The sequence below is a fragment of the Malaclemys terrapin genome, chromosome 8 (genome assembly GCF_027887155.1).
Source record: "Malaclemys terrapin pileata isolate rMalTer1 chromosome 8, rMalTer1.hap1, whole genome shotgun sequence".
Taxonomy (NCBI): Eukaryota; Metazoa; Chordata; order Testudines; family Emydidae; genus Malaclemys; species Malaclemys terrapin.
Genome location: NC_071512.1, coordinates 9,300,849 through 9,324,048, shown reverse-complemented (window position 1 = coordinate 9,324,048; position 23,200 = coordinate 9,300,849). Strand labels below are relative to the sequence as shown.

The window sequence follows — 23,200 nt, the reverse complement described above, 5'->3', positions numbered from 1 at the left end:
AAATTGCTGACTTTCTCATTGTTACCATATAATTATAAAATAAATCAACTGGAATATAAATAGTGTACTTATATTTCAGTGTATAGTATATAGAGCAGTATAAACAAGTCATTGTATGAAATTTTAGTTTGTACTGACTTTGCTAGTGCTTTTTATGTAGCCTGTTGTAAAACTAGGTAAATATCTAGATGAGCTGATGTATCGCCTGGAAGAATTCAAGACCTCTGTGTGCTTTCAGGGGCACAAGACATGCCCCTCCTTGAGAACCCCTGGGTTAGACAACATGATAATAAAAATGCCTTCTGTAGAGCTGATGTGGGGAGAACTGAGGAAAGGGTATAATAGAATAAGGTGTCCCAAAACTGCTGGTGCAGACAATGTCACCGATCCTCCCTCCTGAAAAATGAGGTAATGAAAGCTACCTGTCTACCTCACACAGCTGTTGTAACTAACGCTTGCTGTGCTTTGCAGAGTTTGTAAATCACTCCTTTTACAGCCCAGCTGGATGAAAGCGTACCCCCAGTTTGAGGAGCTCCCCAGTGCCCATCCCCTCAGTGTGTGTGTGTAGATCTGTACTATGCAGTTTCTCTCGCTGTATTTTAGCACTGCGGTGTGTTTAACAACAGGCGCTTGTGTGTATGTGTGTATATATATATCTCCTCAATATATGTTCCACTCTATATGCATCCGAAGAAGTGGGCAGTAGCCCACGAAAGCTTATGCTCTAATAAATTTGTTAGTCTCTAAGGTGCCCCAAGTAGGGTGACCAGATAGAAAGTGTGACAAATCAGGATGGGGGTGGGGGGTAATAGGAGCCTATATAAGAAAACTAACCATATATCGGGACTGTCCCTATAAAATCGGGACATCTGGTCACCCTAGCCCCAAGTACTCCTGTTCTTTCAACAGGCGCTTGGGCAGGCTGAGTTTTCAGCGGTAAAGAGGGAAGAACATTGCACGCTAGGGAGGTGCTGGAACAAAGGAGGGCTGTGACTAGATTGGCAGAACTGAAATCGGAGCCCTTGCAATACTACTGCTTCTGTTCGCTCTTTCAGAATTAGAGTCCCTCAGACAAGGCAAAAGAATCATTTATCTCCCACCCCACCCCAGTGCTAGAAATTTACAAGTCTCCTATCGCCTTGGTATCCACCCTCCGCCTGCTGGGCAGTGCCAGACCCCTGAGGCTGTCCCACCCACCCCATCCTCAAAGCCCCCTGGAGGGAAATTCCAATCACAGCCCATCCTCACTGGTCCTTACTCAGCTGGAAGAAACGCTGCCGTTTTACACCCATGCAAGAGGCAGGATTGGGCAGCCTGGGGCAGACAGAGCCTGTGAAGTATTCCAAGTCTTTACAGTTCCCCTTTCTCAGAAAATTGGACTGAGATGGGGGGGAAAAAAACCAAGCAAGTGGCTATGTAGATGTATTAACCTGTGTTGGTACTATCTGATGTAGATCACTGATAAGCAGACCGCAAAGACACACGACCACTTGCAACACAGCCATCTGAAAAGAACTGGGCTTCTTCCATTAAGCCTAACTGAAGTGCAAATGATAGGGTTTAGGCTGGGGACTCTTATTTTGATATGCTTGCATAGCTAGGTGGACAAGGGAGTACATCAGATGTCATTATCTGGCAGCAGATAAAAGTCCTTGGTCTTATAATACTAAGCAGAGTGCTACTATGATTACAGTCCGTGTCAGGGAATGACGATCCCTTCCGCAAAATATTGGTTAAAGCCCAGGTGACAACTTCTGTAGGTAAGTATTTTTTTCACCTGTCACTTTTATTTGAGATCTCTGATTAGCAGCACTGTCTGATCTGTACTAAAGAAAAAAAAAAGTGATGCACTGAATAACGTTGCTCAGTCAAATGCATAGTGTTTGTACTGTAGTTTGCAAGTTCATCTGGAAAACGTTGAGAAAAACAAGTCTTTTGATGTGAACTCAATTACTTGTAAGGAAAATGTACTTGATCTGAAATGTAAAGTGTAGTCATATTACAAGAGAAGGTTTAGGATAGACCTTACTAAATAGATGTGTCTTTACATAATTAATTATGCACAGTATTGGGAGGGGTTTTTTGGGGGGGGGGGGATTGTAAATGGATAGTGGATAAAATGGGTCTGTAAAATATTACAGTAAAAATTGCTGAATTCTTGGTTTTTAACGGAGTTTGTTGCACTGGTGAACAAGAAAACAGTTTAGACATGATCTAGAAATTAGTTTCACATTCCAAAAATGTGCGGAAGGGAAAAGTTAGGGACTTTTTTTTAATGAGAATTCCTGTTCTCTTGTGGTTAATTTACAACTACACTGATAAACAGCACTAGGAAATAGAAGCTTTACCTCTTGTTTAAAACAGGAGAGATGTCTTAAGAATATGATCTCTTCCCCAGGGGAATTTATGACCTCATGGAACCCTTCTTTGGGCTCTCCTAGGAAAGGGAGGGTGTGTGTGTGTGTATGTGTGTGTGTGTGTGTGCGCAAAACAGCTGATCTTTGTTGGACAAGACTGCAATTTTTTCCAGCACATGTAACTTGTGTAGGTTTATAGTTCTCTATTTAAGAATAGCTTTTACAATTCAGCGACTTGCTTGGTTCACTTTTATGAAACTTGCTTCTTTATAACTGATAAGAGGTATAGTTTAAACATCTACAATTTACAGATGCAATATAATCAATCCCTTCTAAGTTTGTTTGCCCTACTGTATCTTATAGCAGTGCTTTATCTAGCTATATATTCTGCCTTAATCAGTACTGTCTGTGTGCTATCTGGCAAGACAAACATCATTCACTACAGCCATGCTTTCAATTAGCATTCACTCACAGCAACTTCAGTATTAATGCTCACTAACAAATCTCAGCAGATTACTTCAACAAGGTGAACTGCTATTACATGCAAAAGGCTGAAATACACACTTCCCTTCACTAGGCTTCATATTTACACACCTAATCTGAATTGGTCATAAAATTTGAGCTCAGAAATGATTTGATTTTTGGTCTCCAATAAGGCATTATACAAAGTATGGAAAACTTAATTGAGTGACATTAAAATGAGGACTATAGCTATAGTCCTATAATGACAATTCTGAGAAGATTTTTTTTAATAAAACAAAAGAATTAATCTACTAGAGTTAACAAAACTCTAGTAATCTGATACAGACCCCAGTTCATGCTTCACTAGCAGTGTAGTGAATTGATTAATTCCATGGCCAAAATACTGAATTCTGTGGTATACTGGAAAAATGCTAGATTCCTGGGTGCAGAATTATATAGACCACAGTTCCTTCATTGAGCTGACTGTGGCAGTTAGAGCGATCACTTCAGGATGCCTGCAGATTCAGGCAGGCAGCACCGTCAGGTCATGCTTGATTCATGTTTTCAAGGTGATCACTGCAACTCTATTACTTTGTGACAGAACTTACCGTACTGTTCCAGAGCAGACACCTGTGGTGAGCAACAAGCTAAGGTGGAGTGTGGGGGGTAGAACGCCATATGATAATCAGAAATGTATTGTTCATATAGCTCTAGAATGGCTAAAAATAGAAACTTCAGACATGGTTTATTGATCTATTAATATTTAATAATCAATCCAAAGAGCACGATGCTCATGCATCTGAGTGACTGCTCTCTGCACAATACTTACAACTCAAATTGTAACGTACAATTTATGTTATTTGTATTGTCTTCCTAAAGGAATAATCCACATCGAGACAGCCCCTTTCCATCGAGGTAGGGATTCCATTCTACCCAGGAACCTAGCCAAGAAAGTTTTTGTGGCCTATCATCTAGTTTTTACCAGCCACCAACCTAAAGCCCACTGTCACCTACAAAAAGCCAGGACAATCACGAAACCTCCCCTATGAGTGTCAGTAATCTCCCATCCAGGTCCTCTGTGTACCAACCAAGCATGTTTAACTACGAGCGTCCAAAACATTTTATCCAGTCTCAGAATACGTGTCAAGGGAAACTGCAGCCTCCGGGACCCAAGACATCTGCATTTTCAAGCAGTCAGACCAAACAATCATCAATTCTAATCCAGCCTCATAACTCTAGCGAGCAGAAGTTTTCTTCATCTTCATCGCTGAGCTCCCCAATCTTTCTCTCCTCGTCTTCCCATAGCTCCCATAAGGAATCTGCATTTCCCATCACACCTGCATCTGCATCGTCTCCTGCTGCCTCCTCATCTGGGCAAAGGCTTTCATCCATGCATAACCAGTCCCCTGCAGCATTCCTCTGCTCAGTGTTGCCCTCGCAGTCTGATTATAATAGCCAAGTTCCTTCTACTGTGGAATCTAAGTAAGTATGTCCAGGCTTCTAACTTTCCCATGCTTTGAATTGGTTGTGTGTGGGTTTTGTGCCGCTCCAAGTTTTGACCAAGCTATGTCCATATATTGGGTGAAATCCTGGTCCCAAGGAAGCCAATGACTAAACTCCCATTGGCTCCTAATCCTACTTGCTTTACTCGCACAGGCATGGGCCCATGGTGTCTGGTTGGGAGAAGTATTTGTAAATTAGAAACTAAACTGCAAATTCTTTACATACTCTTGTTGTAACAAATGAAAGCACAGTGGAGGAGTAAGTCTACACTTAAAATGCTGCATCAGCGAAGCTGCGTCACCGTAGCACTTTAGTGAATATGCTCTAAGCTCATGGGAGAGAGCTCTCCTGTCAGTGCAGTTAATCCACTGCCCTGAGAGATGTAGCTGTGTCAGCGAGGTCTACACGGGGTGTGGGAGGGAGGTTGGTATAACTATGTTGTTAAGGGGTGTGGATTTTTCACACCCCGAGCGATGTAGTTATACAGATATAGGTCTGTAACGTAGACCAGACTGGTGATGAGCAGTCTACTTTGTTGTTATGGTGGAAACCAATTCCATAAGGGCAGCCAAAGCAAGGGTTGGGCACTTATCTTAAACTGCCTACATTAAATTATTCTCTGATTTCATTCAATTTCAGAAAACAGGAATCCTGTATGAAAAGAGCTCCTTGTGCGAGCGCTCCCATGCGGGAGCTTTAATGTTTCATAGCAAAACACTAAGGTATCCCCTGAGTCCCTCTCACTTTATGTATCCAGAGATTGAGAAACTGACCCATGGTAACACTTTTCAGGAATCCCATTTCAATGATTCTGAGGTGTAAGTGACCTGAGAGCTTCTCAAAGTTCTATCCCTTGAAACCAAGGACCAGTGTCTCCTCCTTGATGTGTGTCACACAGATTCAGTGCCATTTTGAGGTCTATGGAAAAACACTCAGTGATCTCACTGGGAGCTCATATGAAGAGCAAGGGAAGAATGTGCCCTAGCAACTGCATTGAGGATAATGGAGGGGAGTGTGTTTTGTTTGCTATTTTGGGCATACAGTTGGATTAAATGCTCGTATTGGTGAAAACTAAAAGGCTACCAGCTTCCTTGTACCACAACTGTGGTGTGATTGATAAAGGGCTGGTAATATTCATTAGGTTAGGTGTCATTCTAACTAGCCCCATACTTCTCCAGAACAGAACTAGAAGTAGTATGTGTGATAATTAGATACATGCCCGTGACAACCACAATTATACAACAGAATACTTTGCAGCTCCACTATGTCATCTGTCTCTGGATCGCTAAATGCTTTACAAATATTAGGTAAATTCAATACCCCATGAGACAGGGGCGTGTTATTATCCCGATAATTTTACAGGTGGGTAAACTGAGGAACACCGAGACTGAGTAACTTGCCAAGGTCATGCAGTTATTTCAAAATAGTCAAGCATCAGGAAGGGATCCGAAATCCTGGTTCCACTTCCCCTGCTCTGACCACTAGGAAGTACTCAGTGGGGGAAGAAGGGCATTTGGACTAGTGTGCCCTGTAAATAACCTGTTGGGACTCTTACTCTTTATGGAACAAACATAATATGAAGGAAACAGGGGCATGATGGGGTCCAAATACCCATGTTAGAATATACCCGGCCCTGCTACAACTTCCACTGCTGCTCTGCTTGTATTCTGGCTGCTTCTACAACTAAAGCACCACCAGCGAGCTCACAAAACTATTCCAAGGGATGCTACCCTATTCCTATACACTACCCAAGCCTTCTAGCAAGAAATGACCAGAAAAAGACATTGCCTATGTAAATCACCTCAGCCTTTACCAAAGTCTGATCCTGCAATCCTCACTCATGGGGCATCCTTACCCAAAGGAGGTTGGTAAACCCCACCTCAGTGAAGTTTGCAGGATATGTTCCCAAAAGGGACAGAGACTGCTCTGCATAGCCTTGGGTACTGTATCCCTGAACCGTAACGTTTTACCCAAGTAATACTACCCTGGGTAGTGAGAACTCAAACAAAAGGCACAACCACATCTGTGTGTGTGCACACTTGTTCATCTGGTTGTCACTCGAAGGATCACTAGATGCGGATTTTCCCCCCAAAACACTTGTCCAGCTGTGGAGTTACCCTACAGAAAGAGTTGTGGTAAAAATGCACCAAGACCACATCCACCATATAACGAGGTGGAATATAATCCTATAGTCCTTCCCCACACACAAACTTGGCCATAACTGACACCATCTCTGAGCCCTCTTATGCAACCCAGACTATGGTTGGGTATCAAACTGTAGCCCAAGAAAAGAATGGCCCAAGTGCCTACTAAGGCCTGGGGAAGGAAGATGTGATGAGTGGAGGGAAGATACCATACTTGTGTGAATTTGTTTTCTCCCCTACCTTTGGAAATATACAAAGTTAGGTTTTTAACCTTTTCTTGGAGTTGATATTTGGGGTTATTTCAGACCCTCCTCCAAAACCCCTGGAAGGGGAACAGAGGGGAACTACATGATGCAAACCTCTGCTTCTTAATCCTTCCTTCAGCTGGAGGTAGGGGGCGCATGGAGAAGTAAACCCGCATAGTCCAAGGATTGATCTTCTCCCAACCCTACAATGTCCTGTCTCTGGTCCCCCAGGGTAGTGGAGTAAAAGCTGCTGAGCGGCCCCTGCACCTGTTAATCCTGCTCTTATCACCACTGACATCCATTCATCGCTGGTGGGCCCCATGGCAAGCAGAGGAGAATGGTTGCCCTCTCTTCCCTCCATACCTCCCTTCCCCCTCAAAAAAACCCTTTATCCCCTCTATTACTGAGCCATACAACTCCAGCCCCTTGGGAACTCGCAGACGGCCCTCTGCTCCAACTGCAGAGAGGGGTGAGCGTGCAATGACCGGTGTGCCTAATCCTCATCCCTGCTGCGCTGCCTGCCTGCGTCTCTACCTGCTTTTTGCCCCCCTTCTGCCCAGGTAGACGGAGGGAGCTTTGGGGCCCCTGGTGGCTTTTAAGGGGTAGGAAGGGGATAAAGGCCTTGCTCACAGTGATTCAGGTGATAAGGGTGACCTATGCATGTCTGGTACTTGTGCTGTCTACCAGGTGACATGGCCTAGTGCAGGCCCATTTCCCTGAACTCTGTGTCTCAGTAACAAAACTTGGCATGTATAGCTGTTTATCTGTCCCAAGCACTTTACAAACTGATTCATAGCCAACGTTATAGCCAACAAAGGGCAAATATAAATTTGAATATTTATATATATTCTCTACCTAGATTTTATGCAGTCCTAACTTGTACCCAGGCTAGCTCAAAGGAGTGACTTTCTGTCTGTCTCTTGTCTAAAGTAGTTACTCAAAGCCAATGTATACCAAACAAGCTAGCACCAAGCCAACATACAAGACCTCAGATCGAGAGATACAAGGAACAAAAGAAGCCCTCATTCAAGACCTGGAAAGGAAACTGCGAGGCAAAGACAACCTTCTTCATAATGGCAACCAGGTAAGAGAGAACCTCTTAGTGCAAAGAATCCATTTACTCTGAATTTCATTAGAAGACTTCTAGCAATTCAGAGACTTGTATCCAACTGCTTTAATTAATCACATGTTGGTTTCCATCTTTACCAGCCCCTAAAAAGCAACTGTTTGTAGAAGAGGGGCCAGAACTACTTCAGTCATAACCGCAATGGCCACAATCGACCAGAAGCCCCAGGGAACGTTAGCTTTAGAATTTTGCATGGGTGTGTTTATCCTGGTTTACAGCTGTAGTTTATCATTCTAGTCAGTCATGTTTAATTAGTAATACTGATAAGTAAAAGTGACCAATTGCCGTCTGATAAGTGGCTGCTGTCTTGTCACAATCTTCCCTAAAGCCCTTTTTAGAGGGCATCTAACAGCGTCCCACAGTGCTTTGTATTAGCTTACTAAAAAGAAACTGAATTGTCTAAAGAAAATTAGTTTGCCAGAACTCAAACGTTCAGGTATCTATTTCAAAGGGAAACCATTTTCTGTAAAAAGTAGGGTTACCATATTCAAACATTCAAAAAAAAGGACACTCCACGGGGAGTGTCGGCCCTGCCCACAGTACACCCCCACTCCATCCCCAGTCTGCCCCAGGTCCCACCCCGTCCCTGCTTGGCCCTGCCACCGCACCCGTCCTCCCCCCTTGGCCTGCCGCTGCCTTGTTGCATCCCTCCTCAGTCCCCCACCCACCACTCACCTCCTCCCACATGCCACTCACCTCCTCACTCCCTGTCAGAAACCCCCATGCCCACCCCGAGAACCCCTGCCTGCCGCTGGCTCGCTGCTTCTTGCCTCCTCACCCCCGCCCACCCACCCGCTGCTGGCTCCCTCGCCGCTCGCCTCTTCAACCCCTGCTGCCCGCCGCTGGCCTTTTCACACACACACACACACACACACACACACACACACACCCCCACACACACCCACCCCTGCCTACTGCTGGCTCCCTGCCTGCCACTTGCCTCCTCACCCGCCCGCCTGCCAGCCAGTCACTGGCTCGCTCGCCTCTTCACCCTCCCTCCCCACTCCCCTCTCCCACCCGCTGCTGGCTCACTGCTTGCCTCCTTACCCCCCCTCCCCTGCTCAACTACTCACCCCTCCTGCCGCAGGTCTCTCGGCTCCTAGGATTAGGGGCAGCCAAGGGGTCTCCATGCACTGTGCCCACCACAAGTGCGAGCTCCGTGGCTCCCATTGGCCAGGAAAAACACCAATGGGAGCTGCCGGAGCCGCGGAGCAGGGCTTGCAGGGAGCCGGTGCAGCAAGCTCCCTCCTGCCCAATCAGAGCTGCAGGGGTGGTGCTTGCAGGCACCGGCAACGGGCAGAGAGCCCTCCGCCCCAGAACCCCCCGACCCGACCCTAGGAGCCAGAGGGACCTGCTGGATGCTCCCAGAAACCGACCCAGGTAAGCACCACCGGGACTCCCCACCTCGCCCCCCAGCAGGTCCCTCTGGCTCTTAGGGTAGGGTCGGGGGGAAGGCTCTCTGCGTGCTGCCTGCAAGCCCCGCTCTGCGGCTCCAGCAGCTCCCATCTAGGGTTACCATACGTCCGTATTTTCCCGGACGTTTTTAGAGATTTAAAAATTCCTCCTGGATGGTGATTTAAGAACTAAAAAGCCAGACATGTCCAGGAAAATACGGACGTATGGTCACCCTAGTAAAAAGTCTCTTTGCCCCAGGCACACATTTGCCTAAGTTCAGGAAGCTCAAAATGCAGGTCTCCTGGGCCATGACATCCAAATTGTAGAGGGTTTTAAAAAAAAACTTCGCTCTCCAAGTGCAGTGTCACCAAGGAAGAAGCAAGCCAGCCTGTAGTGAGCTGGCTCTAATGTGTTGTGGAAACATTCCTCTTGGTCTGAGATTTGGTAAAAGCTTAGCAGGTAAGGGCTGGATGCTGCTTTCACTGAAGTCAATAGACGTTTTACCATTAACTTCAATGGGCGGGAGAGCAGGCCATATATATCTAGAATATAAATTACAAATCTGTTTGGGGAGAGAGAGAGAGAGAGAACCTAAATCTTGGCCCAATCTGACCTAAGAATGTTCCTTTTCAGAAGTGCATCTTGCAGCATTTCATCTGACTGAGTATGAACACTGCACAGCTTGACAGCTGCATTGCCATTACTGTCTAGCAGCCAGTCGTGGACCTAACGTCTATTTTAATGTGGCTTCTGAACTGGGGGGGAAAACGCTATCAAAGTTCAAACCACATTCTGCTTTTACTTACCCCAGTGCAAATTGGGCGTAAATGCATCCGCATCAAAGTCTGTCTGCTCCTACCGTAAAAGAATTTAGTCCTTACCCAGTTAATATTTACTCTTGCTCAAGAGAGAGCACACAGCACTTCACAGGGTGGATGGGTGGTTTTTTTGTTGTGTAGGTTTTTAGCACCTACCACACAGTTAGTGCCTGAAAGAGATGCACAGCTGGTGGACTTGGAAAGGCCTCCTAGTGCTAATGTAAGGAGACCCTGGACGCTTGTTCTAATCTCCCAGTTAGTGTCATCAGTGTTCGTTATTAATCATCCCTGGTCATTCTCCTCTTGAAGGTTCTCTGCAAGAACGGGAGGAGTGGGAGGCCAGAGATGGCATTTCCAAGGCCTTGATGAAAAGACTGTTTAAACCTAGACGTGTTTGGGTGCTATATACAATTGAGCTCAGCAGATTCCAAGACATCAGATCCTTTGGAACAGCCACAGGCATGCTGCAGCCACACTTTCCTTTCAGCAGCTCCATGAATTTTTGGCATATTAATGTGCCCTAACTTGGGTAACCTGAAATTGTAACTAAAACTCAAGTGATAGTAAATCCCCGTTTAACCAGAATTGCTCTCCCGCCCTGCTTTCAGCGGCTAACCTATGAAGAGAGAATGGCTCGCAGGCTGCTTGGACCAGAAAATGCTGCTTCTGTGCTTGTAACTCAAAATGAAGAAAATTTGCAGAACTCACAGGTAAATGAAAATTGTCCAAAACTAGTGTCCATTGTCTGTTTAAATTTTCAGTCACTTGTATTGGAATGGGGTAGGGGAATAGGTCTCTTTGTGGAGTACAAAATAGGAAAGATCAAGATACCTACACTGATAAACTTCTGTATAGCCTCCTCCATCTGAGGATTTCAAAGCACTATATGAATATTAACGAAGGCCCAGTCAGAGATATTTAGGTGCTTAACTCCCCATGGGAGTTAGGTGCCTATAGACCTTGGGGAATCTGGGCTTTAACCCTTATATCAACCGTCAGGTTGGGATATATAAGAATTCCATCTCTGGGAGGAACAGAACAGCTGTTTCACAGCAACATTGCATGATTGTTTAGGACAGGAGTGATGACTAATACAATAATCAATTTAAATGGCAGGGGGATTCAGGTAAGTCGTATGTAACTGCCTGAGTTAGAACTTGGCTAGGACATAGGGATTAACTAGTGTTATGAATAGTGACATGACCACAAGAGGTCAGCATCTGGGTTTTGGATTTTTTTTTTTTTTTTAAACATCCTGTCCAAAAGATGAATAATTAATGCTAGCTGCTAGGATGACATTGGATACAAGGTTAATACAAGGAGGAAGAAAACTCATGAAATAAAACCGAAGGGGAAGATAGACGAATGTGTAAAATACTACTATAGAAGTTGATCCTGTATTGGGCACTGCAGATAACAGGGGACATATAGCTAAGATGCTAAAAAAGCATATCTGATTTTTGGATTTGTCTGCTTCCCCCAAACAATATCCATTGGCTACTATACCATACAGAACAGGTCAATAAGACTCTACCCTCAGCATTTCTCTGGTCCAGATTACTAGAAAAGGCTATGGTGTGGCACCAGGGGTCTGCATACCCCGGAGAAACCATCCCAGTTTCCAAGGATTGCCTTCTGCTGTATGTTACTAGGATAACCTGCAATATATCAGCTGAAATATCCATTTCACTAGAGAAAACTGATGATGAGAAGTCCAATTGCAAAACTTCTATAGACTTCAATGCAGAGTAAAAACCATAAGCTCAAACACTTGGGAAGAATTCCCCCACCCAATAGTTGTAGAGAAGAAGCATGTTACAGCAGCAGTCTGGGGCATGCTCTACAAAGAGCAGACAGGGGATGTTGAGTCATGACAGCAAATTTGGTGATATTTCATGTGTTGCTTCAAATTGTTCTCAAAATGCCCCTATCAGTAACCCATCCAACCACAAATATTTGTTTTACTATTTCGGCCAGTCTGTAGAAACTGTGGACAAACTGATGCTTTACAGCTGAATCTTAAATGAGCATGGTCATATTAAAGGAGGACACTTGCATTTGTAACCAGTGGGCATGGAGTGTGGATATAGGGTTCAGTATTGACCAGTGTAGCCCAATCTAGTAAAACACAGTAAGCTGTGAGTAACCCACTAACAAACTTAGCACTGTGCAAGATCAACGTCTTACTGCTGGACTACTACTGTGATGGGCACTAAAATACCTAGGAGAGCTTTCTATATTGTCGTTCCTATATTTAACTGGCTCCACAGCTAAAATGGTGGAAATTCTCTGACTTGCTGGTATTAAACACCATTGTATCTGTTCCTCAGAACCTTAAAATAAAGAAGTTCTAGTAGGAGCCAATCCTGGGTACTGGTACTTTTCTAATAACTTGATGGGGACTTATCAGAAAGCTTAGCTGGTGCTGTGATCTAGCAAGGAAAGTATTTTCCAGCTGAACACGTGTTCATGGGCATTGGCTTATTTGTGAGCAGGCACAACAAAGCGTTCTTGCTAGTACCATATCAAAGTGACTTCATTTCTATTCCTGCTTTACTGAAGGACAGCCTGTACCTAGCTCCCATTTCAAATATTCCAGCGGGAATAATCCCCTCTAACAGCGGTTATAGGTTTGCCAAAAGACTTTCAGCCAAAGGAAATGACTGCACTAGTCACCTGTGCAATGTGACGAAAAGCTGTTCCAAACTATTAGTAGCATTTGTTCCTAGCCAAAGCAGAACTCTGGGATGAAAATTAATAAGTGTTTTGACTCATGATGTCCATCTCTTTATATTTTATAATAAAGACTCCTAAAGTGCTTGCAACAATTGGCTTTTGAAAGGCAAACTGCTCTTTATTCAACATGTTTTCAGTTCAACCTCTTGATAAATTCTGCATTGATAACTTATTTTGATGATTTTTTTTTCTCTTTTCCAAGCAGCAGAATTCAGAAAACACAAGACTACAGGTTCCTACGCCACAAATCAGGTATTCTTTGAATCTATACCCAGCTACTTTTGTTACATCCCCTCTCAATGTTTCTATGAGATGCGAGTTCTGATCCACATTGTGTGTATGCGCAAGAGCACTATTAAATTAGCTACATTCACTTCCTTTCATAGGCTTCCGCATAAAAGTTTAGTTAAACTTCAGTTTGTAGAATAATCAAGGTGACAGTTATTGGAGTAACTTCAAAGGTAGGTTGGTAACCCACATACGTCAAGCCAAATAATAGGCTAGGGAGTCTAGAAAGTATACATCAAACACCTCTGTGTAGTGATGTAATGCATAACTGTCGGGTATGGGATATGATGCAAGAATCTTTGGGCATGCTGCAAATGCTTTGAGACCTGAGGCCAAAGATAGCTGCTTTTTTTATGTGAAGCATGTCTATTGGCTCTTCTATTCAACACAGTCTAAGCTAGTCAGATAGCTGGTTGGCGACCAGAATTCACTAAATAGAAATTGGGGAGAGGGAGGGGGGAAGAGAACCCTATTGTTTAGTCTTTGGAGGGATAACAACATTCTTGGATTTATTAATATTGCCAGAGTCCCTTTTAAAGTGTGTTTTTGTTTTTTTTAATAAAGGTAACATGTCCGTGATCACGTGTATACCTTGTTGTAAGTAACTGTAAGTGTGCACATTATAGGAGCAGACCATCCTCAAGAGGAGAGTGGAAGGAGCATGGCTCAATCCAGGAGAAGTTTTTTCAACCACGGTTTGTCCAAGTGCCTGAAGACAAAATGACTGTTGAAGAGGGACGATTTTGCAGGATTGACTTCAAAGTAAGACAGATGTTCATACAATCTTTCAGTACAATTAAAACTAATTTGTCTGTTGGAAATTACTATATGCAATACATATAGGTGTCACTGCAGCTCAGAGACCTCTGTCCTTATGAACTGGAGTGCTACCTGTCCAGTATTACTGGCTCTTCAAGTACAGTATCCTTTCCAAACAGCTTTACAAATTTTAGGAACGAGAGAAGTTTTGCAAACTTCTCATTAGTCCTGGAAAACCTGAAATTTGACTGACTGTAGCCATATCTTCCTGCTCACACTAGGATTTATGAGATAGTGGCTAACGCTGAGTATGCTCTGTAAATATATGAACGGCCATCCTGCAAGAGGACTTTTTAAATGCTACTGCCACAAATTAGGGCCCTAATTCAGGAAGGCACGTAAGCAGGTGCTTAAATGCTTTGCTGGATAGGGGCCCTAAATGACTTCAATGGGACATAACCAGATGCTTAATTGTGCCAAATGCAAATAGACTCCTGAAGGGGGGCCTACCTGCCTGCCACTTAAGCGCACTTAAAAATTCCCCTCTGAAGCTAGAAATGTCACCTTGACTGAGCATAGAAGGCAGCTGCTCACAGAAAAGGTTATTTTTGAAAAAAAAAAAAAATAGTTGAAACATTTTATTAAATGCATTTAAAGTGAAATGTGCATAACAATTATACTTCCACAAAGTTCTTCTAATAACTCCTCTATTACTTTATGGTAAGAAAAGTTAGCTCTTGTGTTGTCGGCAATTTTTAATATAAATGCTTTTTGTGCTGATCCGAACTTCTTTTTTTCTGATTCTGTAAATGTAAAACTGGAAGAGGCATCAAGTAGAGGAATGTGAAGTAACTTTCTCTGAGTTTGACATGACCTCTGACCCCTCAGTATGAAAGGCGGTTCTTAATCTCTAACTATCTTGAAGATTAAGTAGTTGCAGTTGAGTAGATTCCATTACTATAGCATAGCATTGTATTTAATTATGATAAAACTGGTTCAAAATGTGACCTTATTGAGGGCCCTCTCAGAGACTTCGGAGATAAAATGGTAGGCTTGCCCCTGTGAATCCACACCCACAACAAACCCCACTGGTTGAAATGGGACTTCACAGGTCATTAGGAACAACACAGGTTTCTGTGAGCAGACTCCATTGCCTCATAACTAAAGTTCATGTCTCCAAATCCACTAGACTACTCTATAAACTTCATAATTTACAAAGAAAACCAGTCCTGGCTGGAACTTCCAAGGGTAGAATCCTGGCTTGGTCCTCTAAGCTAATGAAACTTTCTGTAGTGGAGGGGCACAGATAGTTTTAGATTTAAACATTAATAACTACAGTACCATAATGGTTTAAGACTGTTTGTTCATGGTTGTGGGTTTTTTGTATTTTTCTTGCTTCACAGGTCAGTGGGCTACCAGCTCCAGATCTGGTATGGTATTTAAATGGAAGGTTGGTCCACCCAGATGACTTTCATAAAATGATAGTGTCTGAAAAGGGCTTTTACTCACTCATTTTTGAAGTGGTCAGAGGCTCTGATGCAGGAACATATGAATGTGTAGCCTCCAATCGTGCTGGAGAAGCCTCTTTTACAGTACAACTGGATGTAACTGGTAAGATGTATAGCGGTGATGGCTACCTGGAAATCTTTATTCTCCAACTGTGTGTGCCCAAAAGTGTAAAGGTCTTTCAGACACAGGAAGAAAGGCATTAGAAATGTATCAGGATGTCTGCTTTTAGTTTTGAACTCTTCTACTTCATGATTTCCAGGTTTAAGAACTACAGTGGAAAAATTCTTTATACCAAATGTGGGGCTTGGGGAAAAATGAATCAACTTGGGATGGGATTTTTCCAAAGTTCTCAGCATTGATTCCAGTGGGAGCAGAGCTGGGCCAATGTTAAAACTCCTATTGACTTCAATGAGAGCAGAGAGTTAAGTCAGTGCGGAGAACTCTTGAAAATTCCTCCTTGGCTGTTTATTTAGTCAGTTTCATATATGGGAACTGTAAAATTAATATATATATTTACAAAATACAGAGATATGCTCATCCATACCACACTCATTTTCCAAAGTTATTTATAAACTAATAACATTTGAACATGTTGAAGGAAGAGATTAATTTTTCAGAAGATATCTTTACCTCTAGGACAAATGTGCATTCCAGGCAAGACAAGTGGTGAAATTCTAGCCCTGCTGAAGCAACGGCAAAGTTCTCTTTGGGTGAAATCCGAGCCCCATTGAAATCAAAGACGATTTGGGCTCACTTAAGCCCCAATCATGAAAAATCTTATTCACATGAGTAGTCTTCACTCATGCAAAAAGTCTCACTGAGCATTGATCTGTGGCCTTATTTATGTCAGCATGGATTACTGCTTTCTTCATTTGTGTAGTTGAGAGTGCTTTTAAAGCAATTTTGTCTGATTCCACCTACGTTGTGTCTTCCAAATCACACCTTAATATTTTTCCATTCAACTTATACTCAACAAAAATTGAACACCATTTGGTTCCATTGCATGACCCTCTTCCTTGCACATAAGTAGAAAAAGAAGAGTTGAAACCCACCTAACTTACTACATTCCCTTGCTGGGCAAAATTTTCTTATTTAACACCCTGTGGCCCATTCTTCAAACACGCGGTCTTATATCCTCCTCTAACATCACAAACTGTTGGATGAGTAGTATATAGCCACTTGCGTGGAATGCACAAACTAGAAAGCAACAACTTTGTTCGGAAACTTAAGAACTTTCCTTACGAATTCTTTCCCAGCGCAGATGTTGCTGGCATCATTCGAGCTATAGCATGCACAGGGCCTTCATTTGCTTTCAGGGCCATATTCACAGCTGGTACAATTCCCTTGCCTGTTTGCCTCCCCGTTAAATCAGCTGTGCATTTTGCTTTCAATCTGCACTACCTGGTGCCTACTGCTTGGGTGCTTATGTTAGGGGAAGGAGACTTTGGGAGGTGGAGATAAACTCAAACACGTGCAGGGATATATTGTCAAAGCCATGTGTAAGGGGCATGTGAGCAGATGCTGGGTGGTGTTTTCAAAAGTGCCTTTTTATATCAAACAAACCAACAAAAACTTATCCTCCAGCAAATGAAGGCCTCTTTACTCCTGAATGAGAACATCCACACAGGGGTTTAATGCCCTTTAACTTATGCATACTGACTTCACAGCTTCAGTTAATTCATACTAACTTTAATGAACGTCCGCATGCAGACAAGTCGTAAGACAGCTGGACTGTGATCCTGAGAAATGCACCTACTACCATCCTTATGCCCCTGGGGTCCCAGAAAAGGCCTTCAAGGAGACTCCATTCAGGAGCATGTGTACCCATAGATGGATTCCTTAGCTTCTGATTTTTATTTTTATTTTTATTTTTTTTTAAACACGCAATCTACGACAACCTTCTCTCTTATAACTTAGCAAAGGAACAGCAGAAAGCTCCAAGTTTTATCTTCAAACCACAAAGCAAAAGAGTTTATGAAGGGGATTCAGCCAGACTGGAATGTCAGATTTCTGCTATCCCTACACCACGGATTTACTGGAAAAGAAACAATGAAATGCTACAATATAATACGGACCGAATAAGGTATGTGACTAATAAACTGGCCAATGGTGTATCAGAAAAAATAGCCAGTATATGAAACACAAATAATCCAGTCTCTAAAGATGCAGCATATGCACTTACCAGCTGGATGTGTCCGTAACTAATGAACAACAAACATGGTGAATGGGTTGGCTGGGAGTCACTCCCACTATGGTGAAGATATTTCGCTTGAGTGCAGAGAAAGAGAGCTCCCTCTGACCTTTTACTTTATAAATACACATACCCAAAATGCACAACTTGCTCACTTGCAAGCATAGATTTAAGACCAAAATATTTTAATGGTGTTTGGCTGTTGTCATCTGTTTGTACAGCACCCAGAAAAGAGCCCTGATCCTGACTTGGGGCCTGTAGGTGCTAATAATTAACTAATTAAGAATAGCAATAATACTTGTTGAGAGTATAATCCAGTGTGCTTTGGGGGGGGGGGGGGGGGCATCACTTTTGATCTCTAGTCTCCTGCAAAAGTTGTTTATTGCTCTTTAGGGTCTTCCACTAGAAAAGTCATCCCTTAAGTCAACTTATTTCTTTTCCCCTCGTGCACTTAAAACAAGAAAAAATTGATTTTTCAGTTTGTTCTATGATAATCCTGGAAAGATTTGCCTCCTAATCCACAACGTAAATAAGAAAGATGCTGGTTGGTACACAGTATCTGCAGTCAACGAGGCAGGAGTGGCCACATGCCACTGCAGACTGGATGTTGCAAGTAAGTGTATAAATGTCAAACTAGAACTTGTATTATGAGCTAATGTGATGGGTAGGAATGGGACTTCCCCCCCTCATTCAGAACAGTTCTGAGCAAAGATCCAATCAAGTCGTAAGTACTAGATGGACACATGTTCCCAAAGATACTATCAGACACGCAATACCCCATAAATAACTACTCAAAGCAGCCAAAGAAACTTCCCCATTAACAGAGCACCCAAATACACTGGGGATGGGTACTTCACAAATTGCAGATATCTGTCACCACCACTCTCTGTGCATTTTTGTTTTTAAATTATCCCTAATTCCCTTGGTATCAAGGGGGAGGCAGGCGGGCGGCAACTATGATCCCCTCCAACTTCCCCATCAGTCTTCAATGTCTGAGAGCTGGGGCTTGCAGGTGAGCTCTCCCTCAACGGCCTATTCAGTTGTGCAAAGGACAACAACAGTTAACAATTGAAACTTGGAAATGGCAGAGATGCTTAATGACTTCTTTGTTTCGGTCTTCACCAAGAAGTCTGAAGGAATGCCTAACCTAGTGAATGCTAATGGGAAGGGGGTAGGTTTAGCAGATAAAATAAAAAAAGTACAAGTTAAAAATCACTTAGAAAAGTTAGATGCCTGCAAGTCACCAGGGCCTGATGAAATGCATCCTAGAATACTCCAAGGAGCTAATAGAGGAGGTATCTGAGCCTCTAGGTATTATCTATGGAAAATCATGGGCGACGGGAGAGATTCCAGAAGACTGGAAAAGGGCAAATATAGTGCCCATCCATAAAAAGGGAAATAAAAACAACCCAGGAAACTACAGACCAGTTAGTTTAACTTCTGTGCCAGGGAAGATAATGGAGCAAGTAATTAAGGAAATAATCTGCAAACACTTAGAAGGTGGTAAGGTGATAGGGAATAGCCAGCATGGATTTGTAAAGAACAAATTGTGTCAAACCAATCTGATAGCTTTCTTTGATAGGATAACGAGCCTTGTGGATAAGGGAGAAGCTGTGGATGTGGTATACCTAGACTTTAGTAAGGCATTTGATACAGTCTCACATAATATTCTTATCGATAAACTAGGCAATACAATTTAGATGGGGCTACTATAAGGTGGGTGCATAACTGGTTGGATAACCATACTCAGAGAGTTGTTGTTAATGGTGCCCAATCCTTCTGGAAAGGCATAACAAGTGGGGTTCCGCAGGGGTCTGTTTTGGGACCGGCTCTGTTCAATATCTTCATCAACGACTTAGATATTGGCATAGAAAGATTGCTTATTAAGTTTGCAGATGATACCAAACTGGGAGGGATTGCAACTGCTTTGGAGGACAGGGTCATAATTCAAAATGATCTGGACAAATTGGAGAAATGGGCTGAGGTAAACAGGATGAAGTTTAACAAAGACAAATGCAAAGTGCTCCACTTAGGAAGGAACAACCAGTTTCACACATACAGAATGGGAAGAGACTGTCTAGGAAGGAGTACGGCAGAAAGGGATCTAGGGGTTATAGTTGACCACAACCTAAATATGAGTCAACAGTGTGATGCTGTTGCAAAAAAAGCAAATGTGATTCTGGGATGCATTAACAGGTGTGTTGTGAGCAAGACACGAGAAGTCATTCTTCTGCTCTACTCTGCGCTGGTTAGGCCTCAACTGGAGTATTGTGTCCAGTTCTGGGCACCGCATTCCAAGAAAGATGTGGAGAAATTGGAGAGGGTCCAGAGAAGAGCAACAAGAATGATTAAAGGTCTTGAGAACATGACCTATGAAGGAGGGCTGAAAGAATTGGGTTTGTTTAGTTTGGAAAAGAGAAGACTGAGAGGGGACATGATAGCAGTTTTCAGGTATCTAAAAAGGGTGTCATAAGGAGGAGTGAGAAAACTTGTTCACCTTAGCCTCTAAGGATAGAACAAGAAGCAATGGGCTTAAACTGCAGCAAGGGAGGTCTAGGTTGGACATTAGGAAAAAGTTCCTGTCAGGGTGGTTAAACACTGGAATAAATTGCCTAGGGAGGTTGTGGAATCTCCATCTCTGGAGATATTTAAGAGTAGGTTAGATAAATGTCTATCAGGGATGGTCTAGACAGTATTTGGTCCTGCCATGAGAGCAGGGGACTGGACTTGATGACCTCTCGAAGTCCCTTCCAGTCCTAGAATCTATGAATTGACCGGGCATGCTGCAGTTCCTTCTTCTCTTGGGACTTTAACAATCCACAGTAGCCGAATGAGGCATCTCTTGGTCTGTTTCAGCTCACACATACAAGCCAATTCCAACCCCCAAGCAGTTGAAGGTTCGACCGACTTTTAGCAAATACTTGGCATTCAATAGTAAAGGACGGGATGTGAAACCAGCTTTCTCACCAGAAGGAGAGTTTGAACGGCTGGCTGCTCAGTCTGGACTGTATGAAAGTGATGAACTTTAATGTGAAAAGAGGAGGAAAATGCACTTGTGTAACAGACCCATCTCCTAACTCCACATATATGCAGTTAAGTGGCAGTTGCTCTAACTAGCAAACATACCTTCATATTTTATTTATAATTTGACTCGTGCACATATTTCCTGCTGTTCTGATTTTACCAAGGTAGTACTCTATTTGTATGGATTGGTGAATATAGCAGATAACGCTCAACTGTTGTATTTTAACTGTAAAGCCTAAGAAGCCAGGGCAGCTGGTGATGGATGAAAGTGTAGGTTTAACTACATCTATGCTCAGTTACAAGGAAAAGCATGTTTATTTGTACTGCTTTAATATCACCACTCTCAGTAACACAACTTTGTGCTGCCTGAATACTAAAACCAAATAGATTTGAATGTTTTTATGTGGATTTATGTCAAATGCAAATAAAGTACTAAATATAAAATACAGCTTGACCATTCTGCTTTATTATAACCAGGAATTTTAGATGTTCAGTATCAGACAGCTGGTAGGCTTGCAAGGATGGAATTTTTATCTTTTATCCCCACAACACTGTAGTTTCTCTTGGGCAATACAAACTATCTAGTTACCTGCCTTCTGACAGTGTTTGGTAAATAAAGCTGCGAGCACAGTATTTGTGAACATTTGTTCAAGTAAAAAGCCTTCAGTATTCACACCCCTTCAAATTTGTTTTCCTTGAACGTTCACAAGTGACCTGGTCGCAAAAATGTTTGGAAAGTGGCAGTCTCACAGATTTGTATACCTGTTAACAAAGGTTAGAATTTTAATGTAAAGTATCTGGGGGCCAGCTTGAAACCTGTTTTTGCTCTGCCTATTTGAGTTTTAATCATCTAATAAAGAAGCAGAAACCATATACCATGCGACTTGAATGACCCATCTCACCCTCCATAAACAGAGGAAATAACGGATTACATACAATAGTTGACTTGGATAATTCAAATAGCCCATAGGACTGAAACATGTTGCATATTGTTCACAACTTATTCAATAAAAAACACGTTTCATGCCTAATTCACAAACTATTTGAACTTTGCCCATTTCAAGCTATTAACTTTTTAATAGCAGCTGTCTGATTTAAATTTTTTTTCTTCTTAGATATGGAGTAGCGCTAGACTTTGTACTCTGCAATTTTCCTTTAAACAGATGAACAGTATTTACTGGAAGCGGGGAGGCAGGCAGTCAAAACTACCCACAGCATGTGATTATTATTATTTGTATTACCATAATTCCTAGAAGCCCCAGTCATGGATCAGGATCCCATAGCACTAGGTGCAGTACAAACAAAGAACAAAAAAAGATCGTCCCAGGGAGTTTATAATCTAATGAATAAACCACTTTTTAATCCAACTCTGTCACTGCAGGAGAGATCTCTGCCATCTGTCAGACATTGTTCATGTCCCACTCTAAACACTGCAGTCTCTCTGTTCTGGTTTATACAACAACAACACCTAACACGAAGTGCTTCTGGTCCATGACAGGGGTTCCTAGGTTCTAACTCAGGGGTAGGCAACCTATGGCACGCATGCTGAAGACAGCACACGAGCTGATTTTCAGCGGCACTCACACTGCCTGGGTCCTGGGGGCTCTGCATTTTAATTTAATTTTAAATGAAGCTTCTTAAATATTTTAAAAACCTTATTTACTTTACATACAACAATAGTTTAGTTATATATTACAGACATAGAAAGAGACCTTCTAAAAACGTTAAAATGTATGACTGGCACGCGAAACCTTAAATCGTAGTGAATAAATGAAGACTTGGCACACCACTTCTGAAAGGTCGCCCACCCCTGTTCTAGCTCAATACAAATAAATAAATAATAAAATGAAGAGCCTGCACATATATATACACACACAATTTCTCTTCTAGGCCAACTATTAGACATCGTCTGATCCCGCTATAGGAAAATAAGATGTCCTACCAATCACCAAATGTTTTGTTGGAATTTATTAAAAATAGACAACTGCCAATTCTTGGCTTTAGAACTGGAAGGGCTAGTTCTGCCAAACTCTGCTCCTACATCTATTCAGACGGTATTGTGGACGCTGGAGCAGGCACCACAGTAAACAAAAAACCCTGTTAATGGTGCTCTACTAGGAAGAGAAGTTGCCAAATGTGGAAAGTGTTTTTAACTTTCTGAGGAAATGACAAACTAATTGTGTGTGTGTGCTTTTATGAAAAGGACAAGCCCAAAGCAATGGTTTGTATATTAAGAGCCCTTAGCTCACACTGAAGTCCACTTGTGCTCTCCTCTCCTCCCCAGCCTGCCACTACACAGGATTTTCATAAGTCCTCTGACTTTCTTGAAATTGAGGGAAGAAAAGAAAAAAAAAAAAAGTCACCCAATCTTAGTCCTTCAGGCTAAGAAATAGTAGGCACTATGCTGAAGCTCGGATTTGATGACAATAATGGTCCCTTCTGGCCTTAAATTCCACGACCAAAAATCTTTATTCCTCTTTCCCTGTGATATTGCAAATACAAAACCAGACACCCACTCTAAAAACAACGTAAAATCAAGTTTCATGCTAACATTGACCCCTATTTCACTCATCAAAAGTAAATGCTGGCTGGATTCAACAGGCACATTTACGCAATAAAAATTCCAAGTATTTTGGTGCCCGA

The 23,200-nt window shown here is 42.6% G+C and overlaps 1 protein-coding gene across 9 annotated transcripts; it reads left to right on the top strand.

Annotated features, from left to right (window-relative positions):
- Window positions 1-1,264: 1,264 nt before the first annotated feature.
- MYOT (myotilin) lies at window positions 1,265-21,003 on the top strand. Of its 9 annotated transcripts, none has more exons than XM_054037470.1 (10): window positions 1,265-1,760; window positions 3,699-4,301; window positions 7,645-7,795; window positions 10,659-10,760; window positions 12,989-13,038; window positions 13,701-13,836; window positions 15,237-15,444; window positions 17,260-17,425; window positions 18,013-18,146; window positions 20,390-21,003. In XM_054037470.1, the coding sequence occupies exons 2-10, from the start codon at window positions 3,865-3,867 to the stop codon at window positions 20,560-20,562; spliced, it is 1,557 nt and encodes a 518-aa protein (XP_053893445.1). In that variant the 5' UTR covers window positions 1,265-1,760; window positions 3,699-3,864; the 3' UTR covers window positions 20,563-21,003. The 9 variants fall into 9 exon arrangements, with proteins under 9 accessions (XP_053893445.1, XP_053893443.1, XP_053893447.1 ...); XM_054037468.1 differs by having other exon boundaries at window positions 1,268-1,760; window positions 7,642-7,795; XM_054037469.1 differs by having other exon boundaries at window positions 1,270-1,760; window positions 7,642-7,795; window positions 12,992-13,038.
- Window positions 21,004-23,200: the final 2,197 nt, after the last annotated feature.